Below are 19,741 nucleotides of genomic sequence, written 5' to 3' on the forward strand. Positions count from 1 at the left end.
AAGGCCCTCATGAAACTATCCTGTGCATAGCACCATTTCTGACATGTGGTTGGTACTAATATTTGTTTTGCTGAGTGAATTACTGGGTGCTTATTCACAGTGCCCAAACCATCAAAATTCATTTGGCTAGAGAATACAGTTCAAGAAATGGCAAAATAACAGTCTTCATTGTTGGCTATGAATTTAACTTAATTTTTTTACTGTTACTTTTTGAAATCCACTTTGGAAACAAGTGGTTATCAAGTGGTTCTTTCTACTGGGGTGGGCTGCAGGAAGGTGCTCTATCAAACCCTAGAGGGTAGATTTCTCTGAAGTGGAAGAAACTTTTGCCTGACAAACTTCACTGTTAGAACACTCAGTATAGAATAAAAATATGGGCTGTGGAGCCTGATGTTGGCAAGAGCCCCAACTCTGCTAGTTACTAGGGTGTGAGGATGGGCATGTTACCGAGCCTCACTTTCTTCATCCTTAAAATGGACATAAAAATACCTTTTCCTTACCTCTCTTGTTCATTCCATCCATCAGAAAATCCTTGAATTTAGGAAATGGAGGCAAGAGGACTATGAGTTCAAGGTAAGCTTCTGCTACATAGTGTCTCCAAAGAAAAGAAAATTTCTTCAGTGTTACTTCCAAAATATATTTTGAATTCACCACTATCACTACTCCTCACCTCCACTGATTTCTGATGGAACCAGAAATCTGTGAGAAGTGAAATATAATGTAAATATTTGAAAACTGGTGAGAAAATAGATCTTCAATATCCTCAACACATATACACAAAGATAACTATGTGAGGTAATAGATATGTTAATTAGCTTTACTGTGGTAATGATTTCACACACACACACACACACACACACACACACACATAAAATAATATACACTGAGCCAGGCATGGTATCACGTGCCTGTAATCCCAGAACTTGGGAGGTTGAGGCAGGAGAATAATAAGTTTGAGGCCTGCCAAGGATATATAACAAGGGTCTTAACCCTGTATCCAAAAAAAAAAGAAATCACATCTGTAAATATAAATAATTTTTGTTTGTCAATTATACTTTAACAAGTAAGGATTTTTACTGCTGCTTCTTGGTTTAAATGAAACACAGGTTTTAATTATGCACAGACTAGGAGACTCACAAAGGGAGGAATGCAACCTAAAATTGGATTTTTTCATTTAGGTGCTCTTTTGTACAGATGTAAAATATTACAACTTGGTGAAGTAAACAGACCCATTTCTGACTGAATTTGACTAGGATGTATTCTCTGTTGTATCTTTTTTTAAAGAGGTGGGATTTCCTCATGTGTCCAGGCTGACCTCAAACTCCTGGGCGCAAGCAATCCTCCTACCTCGACCTCCAGAATACCTGAGACTACAGTCGCCACCATGGCATCTGGCCTCCATGTTACCTTATAACTCTCTCTCAGAGAAGCAGATATTTGAAGATCGGGGCTCATGTTATTTCTGTTATTCTCTATAAATATCATAGTTAACGTTTCATAATCATCTGATTTTTAAAATTACATACTCTCTGATAAATGAAATATTTTACTGAAGAATCCTAGTCTTTCAGGAAATGTAACTTTTACCCCCAAGGCTTGTATTGACTCCAAAGTCAATAAAACATGCTTTTTTCTTTTAAAAACAGTTATAAAGCATATCTATAATAGAAAGTAGTGTTAATTTATGAAATATTCCAGTTATTTATAAATTAATTCATTCTGGCTAGCATAATGGGGCATGCCTGCCATCCCAACACTTGGGAAGCTGAGGCAAGGAGGATCATGAGTTCAAGGGCAGCTGGGCTGCATAATGAGACCATGTCTCATAAATAAAATAAATAAACCTACTAATTGTTTTCCTTCATTACCCCCATATATGTGTATTTATAGACTAATTACAGGTATATATACGTACATATTTATTTATTTACATGTATATATCTTCCCTTTGTGAATGCTTTGGTGAAGGAAAAGTTATATCCCTGTAGCTACTTTTATTAGAGGTGACTTTAAAATGTTCATCTCAGACACAATGTCAAGCCCCTTTCTTCCCAAACCCCACTGTAGCTTACCACATTGCTGCAAGAGCTTCCTGACTGGTATCCTGCTTTCATTCTTTCCCCCTTCTCCATCTGTTGCTTTTAAAAATATACATCAGATCATATCACTCCCCATCTTGAAAGCACTCCTATTGATAGCTTCTCATGACACTTAGAATAAAATCCACACTTCTTTCTTTAACCTTGTAAGTCACTTCTGATCCAACTCCTGCCTCCCTCTCTGAGCTCATCTCCTCCTCCTTCCCCCTCTGACACAAAGTCATCTTGATGTTCCTTTGGCAAACAGCTCACTCCTATCCCTTAGTCTTTGTACAATGCCACCTCAGTTCCTTTCTCACCTCACTGTCTCTCAATTGTCAGTTCCACAAGACGCCTTCCTTGACTACCATTTCTAAATCACTCCCACCACGTTCAGCCAGTTGCATTTTCTTCTTAGCCCTTGTAAACAGCCCACCTCTTTCCTTTAGGTAAGTTTCATGTGGACAGGACATGTTCTGTCCTGCTCACTATTTTATATCCCCGATGTCTGGAACAGAACTTGACACATAAATACTCAATAAATATTTGTTGAATGAACAACGAGTGAATGAATTTATGGACATGAGTTTTCTCACAGGATAGTTGCAAGATATAGAGGTGATAATTATAATGTGTCTGCTAAACTTAGCAGCCTGTAGTTGTTAGCATCTTGAGGCCTAAGAACTCTGCTTTCATTTCCTGTTTAAAAAGAGTAGTTGCTGGGTGAGATGGTTCATATCTGTAATCCTAGCAACTCAGGAGGCAGAAATCAAGAGGATCATGATTCTAGGCCAGCTCTGGGCAAACAAAAAGTTCGTGAGACCCCTTTTCAGCCTAAAAACTGGGCATTGTAGTGTGTCCCTATCATCCCAGCTACACAGGAAGCAAATAGGAAGATGATGGTCCAGGTTGGCCCAGACATAAAAGCAAAACCCTATTTAGAAAAATCACTAAATCAAAAAGGACTAGGAGTGTGTCTCAAATGGTAGAGCACCTGCCCAGCAACCACAAGCCCCAGAGTTCAAGTCCCAGTACCATCAAAAATGAAAAAAAAGAAAAAGAAATAGTGTTACTGAGGGAAGACTGCCTAAAAAGGTGTTCAATCATCTATTCATCTAGAGTCATTCATTTATTCATTCGACAAATGTTTAGTAAGAACGTATGTTCAAGACACTAGGAATGCAGCAATGAACAAAACAGACCAAACCAACCAAACAAAAAGTCCTGGAATTTACATTCTAGTAGAATGAGGCACGCAATAAACTGAATGAGCAAGCCAGGCATGGTAGTACATGCCTGTAATCCCAGCACACAGGAAGCTGAGGCAGAAAGATCATGAGTCCAAGGCCATCATGGGCTACATAGTGAGACCCTGTCAACCACTATCCCCCAAACTAAATAAGTGAATGATACAGAGTATCAAAAACTGAGAAGTGTTCTATGGAGGAAAAGAAAGGGAGAGGGAATGGAGTGGCAGGCAGGGTGGTTTCAATTTTAAATAAGGTAACTATTAGCGTTTTGTCACTGGAACAAAATACCTGACATAAGGGCCAGAGGTGTGGCTCAAGCAGTAGAATGCCTGCGTAGTAAGCACAAAGCCTTGAGTTCAAATCCCAGTACCACATAAAGAAAAAAATCCTGATATAAATAACTTAAAATTTCTGGAGGAAAGATTTATTTTGGCTCATAGTTTCAGAGACTTCAGTCCATGGTCACTTGGCTCTATTCATGGTTGAAGCAGAATGTTATGGTGGAGAGGGTGTGACAGCTGCTCACCTCACGGCAGCCAGGAAGCAGAGGAGAGATAGGAAGGGGCCAGGGATAAGATACGCCCTTCAAAGGTGCTCCCAAGTGACCTACTTCCTCCAACTAGCCCCTGCCTCCTAATGGCCCATTCAGTTATGAACTCTTCAATGGATCCACTGGTGAAGTCAGCACCCTCATGATCCAATCACCCTTCAATAGCACCACTTGCTGGGGACCAAGCCTTCAACACATGAGTCTCTGAGGGATATTTTGTATCCAAACTATAACATTCTATCGGTGGCCCCCAAGGACCACAGGTATCTCTGTGCAGCTCGTAATGCAAAGTGCATTTAGTCCATCTCTAAGAGTCTCCAAAGTCTCAACAGCACCAACATCTCCCAAAAGTGTTAAGTCCAGAGCCAGAGGTGGTGGCTCCCCACTGTAATTCCACCTACTTGGGAGGCAGAGATCAGGAGGATTGTAGTTCAAAGCCAGCCCAGGCAAAAAGTTAGCAAGTCCCCATCTTAACAAAAAAGGGCTGTGGTGGTATATGCTTGTCACCCCAGCTACACAGGAGCTGTAAGTCGGAGGATTGTGGTCTAGGCCCACTCAGACAAAAAAATATATAAGAACCTGCCTGAAAAATAAGTAAAAGAAAAAAGGGTCTGGTGACATGGCTTAAGCATGAGGCCCCTGAGTTCAAACCCCAGGACTGCTTAAAAAAAGTCTGTCTAACATCTCCTCTGAGACTCAAGGCAAACACCAAGATGTGACCTCCTATAAAAATCAAGTAACAAGGAGGGCGCCAGTGGTTCACACCTGTAATCCCAGCTACTTGGGACAGTGAGATAAGGAGGATCACAGTTTGAGGCCACCTTGGGTAAACAGTTCAAGAGACCTCATCTCCAAAATACAGAGCAAAATGGACTGGAGGCATAGCTCACATGATAAAGCACCTGTTTGCAAGCATGAAGCCCTGAGTTCAAACCTCAGCCCCACCAAGAAAAAGAATCAAATAACAATTTACGTATTTCCAAAAGACAATGGTGTAGAGTAAACATTTCCATTTCAAAAGGGAGGAACACAAAAATACCAAGGAAGCATTAGACCAAAGCAAGACAGAAAATCAGCAGGGTAATATTAAATCCTGTAGCTCCATGTTCAGCATTCAGGGCACACAATGGTGTGATATGATCTCCAAAGAACTTGGGCAGCCTTGTCAGCTGCAGCCCACACGGTCTCTTTCAGGCTGGCTCTGTTCACTGCCTGTGGCTTTCCTCAGCAGACATTCCACATTACTTCCTGGAGTATGCACTGCAGCTTCAGATTAATTCTCATAGCATCACACATCATCTACCCCCAGGAGCTGCCTACTGGGATTCCAACCCTGCCATACATGGCCTAGCCTGCCAGGTCTTCCTTTGAAATCTGGGTGGAAGCCTTTGGGACCCCGCAACTTTTGTATTCTGCATGACTGCAGTAATGTGAGCTTCATGCACACAACACCAAGGTCTGCTGCCAGTGGTAGCATAGCCCAGTGCCAGGTCCCCTTGCACCAAGACTGCAGCATCCTCCTCTGCGTGCCGAGATAGCCAGACATGGGATACTTCCCTAGGTGCCAGTGCTCTCCTCTCAAAGCAAAATCTTTTAAATGAGTTTACATCTTTTCACCCTTGGGCCTATGATAGGCTCAAGTCTGACCAGTTGCTGAGATGCCCTAATCTTTACCTTGGCCCCCAACCTTAAACATGCTCCTTTTTTTGGCCAAACTGCCAGTTCTTCAAATCCTGCTGCTTTTTCTTTTACTCTCAATTCTCACTGTAAATCTGGCTAAAGGCATCCAGCAATATCCATTCTACGGCCTGAATGCTGGGCTGCCTTGAAATTTCATCTAGCAGAATTATCAGTTTATCATTTTTAAATGGAGCATCACAGAAAGTCTTGGGGCACAGACAAAATGTAGAGAAGTTCTTTGCCAGAATGTAACACAAATGACCTCTAGTCCAATTCCCAACAGAGTCTCCATTTTCATCTGAAAACTCAGGAGTCCAGTCTTTCCTGTCCATGATCCTATTGACATTCAGGTCTTCTGAGTTCCCATCAGAACTTTAAGGTCCATTTACAACATTGTAAGCTACTTGTGGCCTTCTCCTCCAAGCTTTTCCAAGTTCCTCCTGCAAATCAGTTCCAAAGTTCTCTGAACTGCATGGTCAAGAAAAATGACAGCAAGAATTCCACTTCTCTGCACCAGCTTTCTATGTTAGTCACTTACTGTTGCTGTAACAAAATACTTGGAAAAAAAAAAACTTAAGGGAGGAAGGGATTATTTTGGTTTACCATTTCAGAGGGTTCCAGCTGGCACCATTGCTTGTAGGCCATGGTAAGACAAAGCATTGTGGCAGGGAGCTGATAGATGAGCAAAGTTGCTTACTTCATGGAAGACAGAAAGCAAAGACAGAGGAAGGGTCTAGAATCAAGATATACCTACCCTTCAATGACACACCTAGACCTTAACAGTAACCAAGAAAAGCCTTACTAGGCAAAGATTGAAGGAGATAGGGAGCCATGTGGGTATCAGGGTGGAAAACACCATAGGGAGAAAGAAAGAACAAGTGAGGTGAGTGCTTCCCTGGCACACTGAAGTTAAAGCAACTTCATCGTGACTGGAGCAGCAGAAGTGAAGGATGAGGGGCAGGAGCTAGGGACCCAGAGTGGCAATCACACGGGCCGTGCAGAGTACTATAGGAACTTTAGTTTCTACTCTGAGTGAGCTGGAAAAATCACTGGTGGACTTGAGCAGAGAAGATCTGATTTATATCATGCCTGCTGTGGCATCTGGACTGTGGTATTTTTGTTTTGTTTTGTTTTTTTGGGAGTGGAGAGGGGCCAGGTCAGAAGGAGGGAGAACACTTAGGAGGCTATTGTAATAGCTCAGAGAAGAGACAAATGTTGCTTGGACAAAGGTGCTAGAGGCTAAACTGGTGAAAAGTAATAAAATTTGGGATATGTCTCAAGGTAGAGGTGGTAAGATTTGCTGGCAGAGTAATAGTGTGGGTGGAATAGGAAATAAAATCCACTAGAGAAACAAAATAGAACTGATTAGCAGCATATAAGGCCATTTTGATGTATAAGATCATGACTTTAAAAGGAAGTCAAGCTGTGTGTGATGGTACATGCCTATAATCCCATCTCTTAGGAGGCTGAGGCAGGAGGATCACAAGTTCAAAGCCAGCCTGAGCTACATAATGAATTGCAGGGCTACCTGGGCCATATAGTGAGACCCAGTCTCAAAAAAAAAAAAAAAAAAAAACACAAGAGGCCACAAATAGTCAAGGCAATACTCAGTCAAAAGAACAACGCTGGAGGTATTACAATACCTGACTTCAAACTATATTACAAAGCAATAACAAACAAAAAAATTTAAAAAATAAAATCAAGCTGTGTGGGATGGTACATGTCTCCTCTAATACCAGCAATCAGGAGGCTGAAGCAGGAGGAGTGCAAGTTCAAGGCCAGCCTGGGCTACATAGTGAGACCCTGTTTCAAAGCAAAATGCAAATAAAAATATAGCAAAATAAAATAAAATCAGTCAGCCTGGTAGAGTGCTTTCTCTAGCAATATCTAGTGGCTCCAGGCAAAGAACAGACCATGTGATTTATTCAGAATTGGAGTTTTTGAAGGCAGGTCTGTTGAGTGAGTGTGAGCAAGTGAGTGATACTGTATCAACAGGTCGTTGGATACAGTCAATAATTCAAGGTGAGAAGTGAAGCTTGGAGAGGACTTACAAATAGTAAAACATTTGTCATACAGGTACTTGAACAAATAAGCTGGGAAAAGGAGATCTTGAAATTGAAATTTCAGATGTAGTACAATTTCCAGTGGTGAAGTAGAGGGAGAAAATAAGGTCTTTACAGATGAGGAAGTCAAGGAAACTGAGCAGCCAGAGTGTTAAAGTCATCGAGAAAGATGACAGAGTGGTGAAAGAGGAGAAGACTGAGTTTGACTCAAGTCTTGAGAAATGAGGAGAAGAGAAGATAGTATACCCAGATGGCAGGCACTTCAAAGGAGGAGAGATGTTCACAGGCAGGAGTGGGAATAATGCTCAGGAGGCAGTCAGGAGCAGGGACAACCTTGACTTCATCTCCTTACCCTGGCCTCTACTTGAGAGAGCTGAACTGGCCAGAATGCAATGTGCTAAGAGGAGAGAGTCTTCAATTTAGGCAAGGATGGTGAAAAGACTTTCAGAAAAAATATTGAGGACATGAAGAATTTGCTGCTCACAGAGCTGGAGGCCTGTGAAACGAGCAAAACAACTATAGTGAAGGGTGGGGATTAGATTTTCAAGACTCAGACTCCTGAGAATCACTGGGGTTTAAACAGGGCTGCTAGCTATAGAAGGATTCATTCTGCCATGTCTATGATAAGGGTGGGCACCCAGAACTATTCCTGTTCAGGGAGGTTGCCTCAGGATTATCACAGCTTGGTGCCCTTGATGCTGAAAGGTGTCTTCCCAAGGCTCCATACGTTTTTAAGATTTTGAGTCATAAAGACCCGGAATAACCACTGAGGTACCTAGGAGAGGGGGTGGATCAAGAACATAGGGAAATGAGAAGCACCTTTGAAAACACCAGGGGCTGAAATTTGTGGTGTTACCCACTGTGTCTTCTTTTCTCCTGTTGTTCTGCCTTTGTAGGAGTAGATAAGGAGATTTCTAGAACTGATTCAAGGCTAATGGTTTGCATAGGTGGTGTAGCAGAAGAACCTAGAACCAAATCAAGCACAGTACCTGGCCCTTTGCTTATCTATAATGCTCTGAAATGCTCAGCCCAGCCTATGGTGCTCTGTGTAATTCTTTATACGCTCCGTGCCTCTGATCTACTTCTGTTGTATTCTGGCCTTTCCTTAGGCTTTTACAGTTACACCTGCTCAACATAACATTTGAAACCTTTGATTTTACCTGACTCTCCTTTTCCATCTGGACAAGCGCATCTTTGGATGCTTCAGGTAAATGTCCTTTCTACTTGGACTTCACTCCAGGGACTTCCCTATGGTGTCTTCATCAGCCAGTCCTTCTGCAGATTTTTCAGGGCCTGAAAGGTAGGATTGGCCAATAATAGCATTAGGTAAGGCATATACTGAGAATGTCAGCCGCCCACTGCAGCCAGAGTTTGTGGTTTGGCCGGGAGCATAAAGGCAACATTAAAAAAAAAAATGTATAGGATGCTTTTGTAACATGTCCCATGTCACGCTCTTCCAAATCTTATGAGGTAGATGTTACTTCCTACAAATGAAAACATATATGTGCCAATAAGATAAGTGACTTGGGTAATATTATTGGCATGCCTAATAAATCATAGGATCACTATTCTCAACCCAACTTTGTCACTTGAAAATCCGGGGCTGGCAGAGTAGCTCAAGCAGTAAGAGAGCTTGCCTAGCAAGTGTGAGGCCTTGAGTTCAAGCCCCAGTGCTGCCAAAACCAAAACAAAAACCCAAACAAACAAACAAAATTCCTGAACCTGTAACTTGAAAATCCATGCCTTTCCCTCTTGCAGACAGGAGGATCCTGGGAGGCTGGGCAGTGTATCACATGAACTTAAGATGCTTTGCTGAAGTTCGGGTTCTTGAAAGTTTGTGAGTTAAGGAAAATGTCTTCTTACAAAGAGCTAACTTAAGGATTTTTATTCCACTATTGAAAAGGAAAATAAAAAGCAGACTGTATGAACCTGGAAAACTGGTGGAAATTTGAAGAAATTGATCTGATTGAGGTTTTTTTGAGGGGTGGGAGGAGGAGGTGGCCCAAACAATGTATACACCTGTGAGTAAATGTAAAAACAGTAAAATAAAATTAAATTAAAAGGCATGGAAAAAATAAAAAACAGATTTTTTTCCACCATCTGCAGGCAGGTGTTCTTCAAATTTTATACCCCTGACTCCCTAAACACCAGAAGTCTGGGTCCAGACTTTAGGGTGAGTGGACTTAACCCATATTCTTTTCTTTTTCCCCTTGATTTTATTTTTTATTACATTTTTATTAGCTTATATTAGTTGTACAGAGGGGTTTCATTGTGACATTTACGTATGTGCTTATAATATATGTTAATTAGATTCACCCCCTCCATCATTCTCCCTCTTCTCCTCCCTTCTTAAAACAATTCCAACAGATTTTATTGTTCTATTTTTATACACATATACACAGTACATTCATCATATTTGTCCTACTTTGCCCTTTCCATTCACCTTTCCCCTTCCACTGGTAGCCACCCTGGACAAGAGCTGTTTTGCATTCCTGTCTTTCATTTTTTAAAGTGTATATTGACTGCTAAGATGGTATTTCACACATGTATATGTTGTACTCTAGTCAGATCAACCCCCTCTATTATTTAGTCTTTCTCTATCACCCTGCTCCCTTATTATTCAACAGCCTTCAGTGCATTTCATTATACTGTCTTCATAGACAGATGCAATGTATTTCGGTATTAGTCAATACTATTCTCTTTTGACCCATATTCTTAGTTCCTCAAAAGCATATCTTTCAGTGAGCACACTGAGGAGGGGCCTGTATCACTGGAAACAACTTCCATCCTACACTTGCTAAAGTTGTTATAAATTGACATTAATTGATGTGAGGCAGAAGAACTAGTAAGATAGCCATAATACAATTGTTTCAATATGTAAATATGGTAAGGGATAGACTAATCCGAAGCAAGCCAGAAGTTTTGTGTGACTGAAAAAGTGACTCAATAAGCTATCTGTCCAGAAAAAGAAACAATCTAAAGAACTGGGGAGGTTTTTTGTGATCTAGTGGGTCAACAATATGTCCAAAAAAAACCAAAAGTTATCCAGGAATGAGACAGTCACAAAAGCACTGTGGTCAAAGACAAGCTTAACCATGCAGAAGTCCCTAACAGGTAGTATAGACTCAGATGACAAGGGAGAAATATCTCTCAGCGAAGAGAAAGGAAAAGCACTAAGAACCCTAGACAAAAGTATGTGGTGGCATGTTTGGGAAAGATGGAGTGGGAGGCAGGTAGCAGACTGACAGCTACTCATTAGTGGTAACATCAAAAATATGTATATCAACATGGACTCCCCTCCCCACTCCCCCCACCAAGAGTATCTCCTGCTTAAGACCTTCTCCAAGAATGTAGAAAGAACGGTCTCCTCAGGAGTTGACTTGGGAGAACCAGGTCCAAATCCCTTTTCTTGACAAAAAAAAAAATGAAGCACTCATGCATCTCCTATTTCCTACCACAAAGGATATCCTGGGTCATGAATGAGAGATGGTCCCCCAATGTCTGCTAGGCAGATTGTTTTCAGAAAAGGGACATAAGCCACCACCAGTCTATGTGGAAAAGTATAAGTTCTTCCACTGATCATGAGATGAGTAACTAATGGATCTCTAGGGAACTTTCTTTTTTCCAAGCACCTTCAAGTCTAATTGCAAAATCTTCATTCATCTATGGGGTCATCCTTAAGATTCTAAAAATAAACTAAATTGACTAGAGATACATGGACAGAAAATTTTTATATATGAGAGCTTTTAGAAATCAAATAAATAAGGCAATTACCAATCTCTATTAAGTCAGACATTTTTATTTAAGAAGTATGAAATTTTCTCATTATTAAAACACAAAAGTGCCATCACCAACTCAGTTCCTTAAAGTCTTGTTTCTGCTCCTGTCTGATTGACACAGAACCCATTTCAAGGAACATGTATGACACAGCACCTACCAAAAGTGCTAAAAGATAACACCAATATGGGAGCCCTTGTTCTGAGAAACTACCTTATCTCTCCCAGCCATCTGTGGGTCACATAGCCCTGACAGCCAGAGACTCTTAAGAAAAAGACAATAAATATTATTTTATTATTTATTATAAATATGAGTAAATATTGACCTAACATGAGATGACTTTCCATGTGTTAATATGTACCATCCTAGTGATATTTGAACTTATTGAGTCTTCAAGGTATTTTTAATGCTATACTCTTCTGCAGAAATGATGGTAAGGAAACTTTTCTGGAAGGCAATTTGGCACAATTTGCATCAAGAACTGAAAACAGTAATCCTATTTTCAGTAATTTACTTTAAATGAATAAATAAAAATACTAAGACTATGCATAAAGATTTTCATTGTAGAGCTGAGGATGTAGCTCAGTAGATGTTTAAGGCCCTGGGTTTGATTCCTAGCAACACACATACACACACACACACACTCATTTTAACATGTATAATAAAAAAAAATTGTTCACAAAACACTGGATAACATGGGCATGATTTTCCTGATAGGGTATTATACAGCTATTTGAACTTACAATTTTAAATAATTAATAATGCTTAAGGCATTAAGAATGTAAAATGCAGGATTTAAAATTTTATACAGTATTACAATTTTGAAAAAAAATTATATACTTAACACATGTACATAAAGGCTAGGAAAAAGCATATCAACTAATTTACATGAATTAAAATTCATTTTTCTTTATATTTTTATATGATTTCCAGTTTCTTTTTTATATGCAGAATAATTTTTTTTGAAGAACCAGAGGCTAGGCTAAGACAGTCAACTTCCTGTTGTTTTTTGTGGTGTTCAGGATGAAACCCAGGGCCTCCAACATGCTAAACATGCATCGTACCAGTGAGGGCAATACCTCTAGCCACAAGAAGAAACCTTTGAAATATTGTCATGTGGCTGACACTGAGTTAGGAAAATTTTACAAATTATTTAATCTCCATAGCATTGATATCCTGAGAGGTAGATATCTCAGTCCCTATTTTACAGCTGAGTAAATAAGGCTCCACTATTTGAGCGATTTGCGCAGGGTGCCCTGGACTCCAGCCCAGGCCATGCCCAGGTTTCCTGCCACACCACATGCCTTGCCTGCTGCAGCTCCTAGCAGGCCTTTGGGATGTTTACAGGGAAGGCCACTGACAAAACAGAGCTGTGTATAGTTTGCCCAAGAGCAAAGCCTTATTTGCTTTCTAGTCTTCATTTCTTCCTCCCAAAGTAGCAAACACATTTTCCCCCTCAGGTACAAAATAGCCTTCTTCCTTGCTGAGGCTCGAGGTTCCATGCTGAAGCAATTTCAATCCACATGCCCAGCTCCACGTCTGCCCTCTCAGAGCACATTTCCTCATGGCCAAGCTATCAGCTGTCCTGCTTACTGGTTTGGCATTTTGTCAGGTTATAGCAGAAGGACAGGGCAGAACTGCAACCCCCACCTCTTCCAGCCAGCTGGCTCCTTGGTCTCTTCCCTGGATACTAACACAAACAGGCTGTGTGCTCTGGCTCCCTAACTCAAACAAGGGGGTTGGGGTGGGGAGCAAAAACATCCCAACTATGTGAACAATCAGAGGAATATCTGGCAGCACATTTGATCTTTTGTAACTTTATTTCAGACAACTAGTCAGTGCCTCCAGGCAGCCAGGAGCCTTAACGTTCAGTTGGGTTCCAGGTACTACCTTGGTAGAGTGCCCAACCTCCAGCTAGCTCTGTTCCACATGGGTTCCAGTGACAATAACTGCATGAAGGAGGTAAAGGTGGTATTTTTTTCACCAGTGTTTCAAGGCCTCTTCATCATTTCCTGTTCCCTCCCAGAGGCAGAGACGGGAAGTTACTTGGATGGGGTCACAGCAAGTCAGTAACATTCAGGACTGGAAAATGCTGCTTGGAACACCACTTTATCTTCCAGTACCACAGTTTATAATTTAAAAAAACAGACCTAGGGATTTTTATGTGGGAAGAAGGAGACATGGGGAAAGGCACAAGACATACAAAATGAAGGTGGAAATAATTTGGTCCTTTTTGGTTGACTGTACTGTTTCTGCACCACATAAAAGGATTGCACATTCACAAAAGTTGGAGGAAAAACTGGGTTAAACAGATCAGTTGCTATAGGACTTCTAAAAATCTTTCATGTGCTCATGCACACTCTGAAGTAATGAAAAGTGCTTCTTAGACATAATCAGCTATAAAACTAAGGATTTCATGGCCACCAGGACTACAATGAACAAACTTTGGGAAGTACTGTTCCAGGGTGAGCCCATAGGATCCTGTAAAGGTAAGTAAGGCCAAAACCAAACTCAGTCACTATCTTCAAGACTAAAGTGATACCCAGGTACCAGTGGCTCATGCCTGTAATCCTAGATACAGAGATCAGGAGGATCATGGTTCGAAGCCAGCCTGGGCAAAAAGTTCTCAAGACGCTATCTTGAAAAACAACTCAAAAAAGGGCTGGCAGAGTGGCTCACGTGGTAGAGTGCCTGCCTAACAAGCGTGAGGCTGAGTTTAAACCCTAGTACCACAAAAAGAAAAAAAAAAAAACAAACCCAAACAAAAAAAAACCCAACTGCAGTGTTGGCTCGAACAGGGCTATCAGTCTGGATTCTCCTGTCTATACTTCAAGAGTTTATGATATTTTTCCACTTGTTGGTCAAAACTCCTAGAACAGAACTCTGCTTGGAAAAAGTTCACTGGAGTCAGAAGGTATTTTAGTGACAAGCCCCTGGACTCAGTACCTAGAAGAGGGGCAGCCTTGCTGCTGTGAGAAAGGGGAGAACCATGGCCTATCCAGGCACTTTGGTTCCCTGCAGCTGCTGGACCATCACTGTCTTCCCTAGGTATCAAGGGAGATCCTAAGCCAATTTCCTCCCTGGTTTCGGGAGAGAGAAACTCCTCATCTGCAAATTTTAACTGTACTGAAAATCCTAAGGGAGCAGTCAACACAGTTACCATCTTCTGGGACTCACAGGAAGGGACTGCCTCAGCCCATTCTTTGCTGCAGAGGTCTGGGAACAACTGCTTCTTGACCTTCAGAGGATGGGGGGAGGACTTCTCAAGGTTCCCAGCCCGAGGTGAAAGCTTTTCTTTCTTGGTCTTCTTCGAGTCCCTGTCAGCTTGAGATTGACCAGCCTTTACCTCAGGAGATTCAAACATAACACCTTGGACTCTTGGCCTCTTTAGCCTCCTTTCTAAGAGCCAGAGAGTACTTGGTTTCCTAGGGAAGGAGCCCATGTACTGCTGCACAGAGTCTGGAATCATGGGCATGGAGGGCCTGGGGCTCAGGCTATCCTGAAAATAGTCTTCACAGGGCTGTCGACTGACAATGGGCACTACCCGGCAAGGCTTCAGTGCTGCAACAAAGTCACGAAGCTCAGAGAAAGAGGAATGGTCGGAATAAGGAATGATGTGGATGTCAGGGTGTGGTCTACGGATTTTCCGGCTTGTGGGAAGGATAGCAATGGTAGGGTGAGTCTTGTTCCAGTGTAGCATGGCAGAATGGCAGATCTCCACATGGTCCACAGCATGGATGCGGCCGGCGTTTTCCTCCACTGTGAACACATCAGCCAGGCCCAGCAGCCTTACCAACTCCAGGCGCCGAGGACTCAATACCACCCAGGTCTGAAACTCCAGGGCCAGCTGCTCCAGCAATGATTCCTTTCCCAGGCTGTACAGTCCTGAATAGTGTTAAGGTGTTGGGGAAAAAGTAAGTGAAAGAAGAGATTGAAGCTACTGGAGAATCCTCATAACCAGATGTTTAACAAAAATACAATTCATAAGGAAGTCCAGGGTGTACATCAGGAAGGAAGTGGCATTTACACTGAAATATGTGGCAAATGCTGGCAGGGACACCCAGAATCCACTTACTCATGCTGTTCAAATGAAAACACCCACCAAGTGTTAGGCACTGTGAAAAATGACAACAAAAAGGTCTCAGCCCTACCAGAAATGGCATCCACATGCAGCCCCAGACATAGTGTGGTGAAGGTCAACATTTGAGATATGCACGCAGCGTGAGGAGGGGACAGAAAAACAGTAACTACCACTTGATGGAGTTAGGGCAAGTTTCATGAAAATGACAGCTGAGCTACACCCTGGAGGATGGTCAGGTTTAAGGGAAGCCACTTAAAGGAAGGAAGGAACTGGTGAGAAATGACACTAGAAAGATAAGCCAATGTATTTGGGGCCTTACACGTACTGCTAAGAAGCTGGGATTTAATTCTGTGAGTGAAGGGAGCCACTGAACAGTCTGAAGCAAGAAAATGGCTAATTCTAATCAGAGGAATAATGTGACCAAAACATGGCTTTAGAAACAAATACATAGCAGTAATCTGAAAAATTTAACTGTGGTTCAAGGCTAGGCAAAAGTTAGTGAGACCCTATCTCAAAAACAAGCTGGACATGGTTGTGCACACCTTGAATTCCAGATACTTGGGAGGCAAAGATAGGAGGATTGAGTTCCAAGGTGGACCCAGCAAAAATGTAAGCTCCTATCTGAAAAACAAACTAAGAGCCAAAGGACTGGGGTGTGGCTCAAGTGGTAGAGTGCTTGCCGAGCAAGCATGAAGGCCTAAATTCAATCCTCAGTACTTCCCCTCAAAACACACAAAAAAGAACCTGTTAAATTTTTTTAAACTAAAGCTGGTTTTCATGTTTTGTTCATGTTTTGTACCACTGTGGCCATTGTGGAATCACTAGAACAAGCAAACTGTTGTTTTCTCAATGCACCTAATTTAAAGCACAACCCTCACCTAAATTTCTGTTCTGAAAATATCACTCAGTCATACAACAAATACTTACTGAATGCCTCTGTGTCAGGCATTAATGTAAGCATGTGGAATACGCCGTAAGCAAGCAGAGTCCTGTCAAGGTGGAACTGAACATTCTAGCGGGGGAGACAGACCATAAAAACTAAATACAATGAAGATGTAAATTATGGAATAAATATTATGAGTATAGTATTATTCTTTTCTACTTAAAACCTTTCAATGGCCCTTTGTTGGCATTAGGATCGAGTTCTAAATGGTTTACCAGCACTCCAACCCCTCCTGTCTTTCCAGCCTCCTTGCCTATTATACACCTGTCACCCTGGCTGACGCTTCTCTGTTCCACAAACACACAAAGCTTCTTCCCACTTCCCCCATGTTCTCAAGGAGTTTAGTGTGTGTGTGTGTGTGTGTGTGTGTGCTCGCGCACGTGCACGCACCAAGGAAAGTGGAGGATAGACAATAAGCAATACCATATTGAAAATGTGTATATTGGGAGGTGATGAGGACTACAAAAAATAAAAAAGTTGAATTGGTACAGGGAGTTGGCAATATGGAAGTGAGGATAGTTGACAGGTTATGATTTTAAATAAAGTGGTCAGGGGAGGTTTCACAGAGAAGGTGAGAGTTCCACAAAGACTTGAAAGATGTGAGAACCTTCAAAGAACAGGTGAAAGAAAAAGGGAACAACTCACCAATCTTTATGTTATGTTGTGGGTGCTTTCGAATGAGCTGGACAATTTGATGAGCAGCTTCTTGCCGGGAAGGAAGGACCAGGGCTGGGTTGCAATTGGTGTTGTCCAGGTATAAAGTATGGATCTGTTTCCCCAGTGTCAGGGCTGGCTCCTTCAGCATGGATGGTGTGTACCGAAAATCACCTAGGAGGATAATATATGGGGGATGGGCAGAGGGTCAGAAGAAAAAAAAAATAGAAGACAGCCTCCAACAGATGGGTGTTTACTTAGTAGATCTGTGGAAAAAACTATGTGTCTTGGCATTGAACTGTGCAGTATATAGTTCTTTTGTGGAAATGTCTCCATCCTACCTCTATTTTTTTTGCTTTGTTTTGTTTTTTGGCGGCACTGGGGTTTGAACACAGGGCCTCACACTTGTTCAAGGCAACAGGCTTATTCAAGGCAGGCACTCTTAACCACTTGAGCCACACTGCCAGCCCTTTTTTGTGATGGTTCTTTCGAGACAGGGTCTTGTGAAATATTTGTTCAGGGCTGGCTTCAAACCTCAAGCCTCCTGATCTCTGCCTAGGATTACAGGTGAGAGCCGTGGGCAACCAGCTCCCTCTTAATTACATATTTTTCACAAGGTTCAGTGGGAAATCAATTGAAAAGGGGTCACTGTGCCTATATGAAATAAAACTAAAAGGCTTCTGCACTTCTATTATGAGTTAAGGCTGCTCAAAAAAAGCAGTAGGCTGGTGGAGTGGGTCAAGTGGTAAAGTACCTGCCTAGTAAGCATTAGGCCCTGAGTTCAAACACTAGTGCCACCAGAAAAAAAACTTCCTCGGTTCTAAGAAAAGTAGTATGTCAGCTGGGAGGACTCCTTGGGAAGCCCACCTGTGTAGAGAATTGTTCCAAAGTATCCTTCAAAGAAAAACATGACTGAGCCAGGGCAGTGATTGGCATCCATGAGGGTTACGGTCATGGTCTCTCGTCCAATTTCATCAAGAGGTAATACGTGGCTCTCACCAACCTCCAGGGCTCGGATCCACTGCTTAGACACCTGAGGAAATAGTTGGTCATTCCAAGTAACCACAGACTCCTCTCCTGGACCAGGGAGTATTCCTTACATGTATCAAAGAAAGATTACCAAGTCCTGAACCACCCTGCAGTAGTACAAGTTGTAATGGGGATTCCTAAGCAATCTGTACTTCCTATTCTGGTTCCCATCCCATCCTTTGTACAACTTTAAACTCAGAATCTGAAGTCTAGCCTGTGATTTTCAAACTTTCTCCTGATCATAATAATCCCTTGGGGGACAACTGGTAGAAAAAATTCCAGCCAAAATTTTCAGGACCTACATCAATCATGTGTACTGGACCAGATGGGTTAAGTTGAGGCTATAAAATCTGTATATTTACTAGCACAGTAGATGGATTTTTGCAGGGGAAGGAAGGGTATTGTGGATCCAACCCAGTGCCTTGCCCTTGCTATGCAAGGGTTCTGCCACCAAGCCACATCTTCAATCCAGGTGGATTCTTTTTTTTTTTTTTTTTCAGTACTGGGGCTTGAATTCATGGTCTTCACCTTGAGCCACTCCACCAGCACTTACTTTGTGATGGGTTTTTTTGGAGATAGGGTCTCAGGAACTATTTGCCAGGGGCTGGCTTCGAATTGCGATCCTCCTGATCTTTGCTTCCTGAGTAGCTAGATTACAGGTGTGAGCCACCGGCGCCCTGCTCAGATGGATTCTTACGTTTGGGAAACACTGGTCACGTTTTGTAAATAGGAGTAATTCCTTTGGCGAACTAAAAGATGTCTCCAACTTACAGCTGAAGCATCCAGTCGGTCAGTTGGAAGCCTCACTCCTATTCGCGGTTAAAGTGTGTTTCTGGGCTCAAACAACTCCCACTTTGGAAAAACCAGTCCTCCTGGGCCCCCTTTCCGTGACTCCTAGGCTGTGACAGATCGGAAGTCCCCACCCAGGTGCCTGGCCCAGCGCTCAGAGGCCGACTCCAGCCCCCCGCCCCCCATACCTGTAGGTGACGATGCAAGAGGTGGGCAGTGATTGGGGAGCAGTAGAGGGGCCGGGACCAAGTGCTAGACAGGCCCACGGTGTGGTCCGAGTGCAGGTGGGACAGGAAGAAGAGCCGCGCGCCGCCCGCCCGGCGCAGACTCCAGAAGTCCACGGCAATGGGCGTGTGTGGGATCAGGACCCCGTTCATGGTAGCGGGGCTGGAGAGTCACCACGAATGGGGTCTTCACCCGGACAGGGCTCCAGCGTGATGATGCCACCACGGCGCCCCGAGGGAAGACATGCTGGGGCAAAGTCAAGTCTGGAGGCCCTAGGGGAAAACCAACCCAGGAAAGGAATCAATTACTACTAGAGTGGGCAGAAAGAAGGAAGAGGCCAAGCTGGGGAGAGCCGAGGTCCACATCGCGGAAGGGGCCCCTTGGAGCGCCACTCCCCCAGCGCGCGCGCGCGCGGGAGCCGAGGCCGAGCCGGCACTCAAAGCCCGCGCTGCCGGGCGGAGGCAGGCCCAAGTAGTCGATTTCCGATTGCCGGTCGCAGCTCCACCAGAGGGAGCCGCACGGCTGTGCATGGAGGTGAGAGGTTGGGGGAAGGGCGCCCTAAGGTCGGGATCGGGGCTGCGCTCGGCGTTCGTCCGAAGAGTGGCAGCTTCTGAGGGAGGGC

General features: G+C 43.0%; 1 protein-coding gene across 2 annotated transcripts; it reads right to left on the reverse strand.

The window, feature by feature from the left end:
- Window positions 1-11,384: 11,384 nt before the first annotated feature.
- On the reverse strand, window positions 11,385-19,561 carry Dclre1b (DNA cross-link repair 1B). Of its 2 annotated transcripts, none has more exons than XM_020166346.2 (4): window positions 19,083-19,561; window positions 17,944-18,109; window positions 17,068-17,250; window positions 11,385-15,283 (listed from the first exon to the last, which is right to left on the reverse strand). In XM_020166346.2, the coding sequence occupies exons 1-4, from the start codon at window positions 19,269-19,271 to the stop codon at window positions 14,202-14,204; spliced, it is 1,620 nt and encodes a 539-aa protein (XP_020021935.1). In that variant the 5' UTR covers window positions 19,272-19,561; the 3' UTR covers window positions 11,385-14,201. The 2 variants fall into 2 exon arrangements, with proteins under 2 accessions (XP_020021935.1, XP_073906816.1); XM_074050715.1 differs by lacking the exon at window positions 19,083-19,561 and adding an exon at window positions 18,659-19,058.
- Between the last annotated feature and the right edge of the window lie 180 nt (window positions 19,562-19,741).

This window comes from Castor canadensis, chromosome 12 (assembly GCF_047511655.1).
Source record: "Castor canadensis chromosome 12, mCasCan1.hap1v2, whole genome shotgun sequence".
Classification (NCBI taxonomy): Eukaryota; Metazoa; Chordata; class Mammalia; order Rodentia; family Castoridae; genus Castor; species Castor canadensis.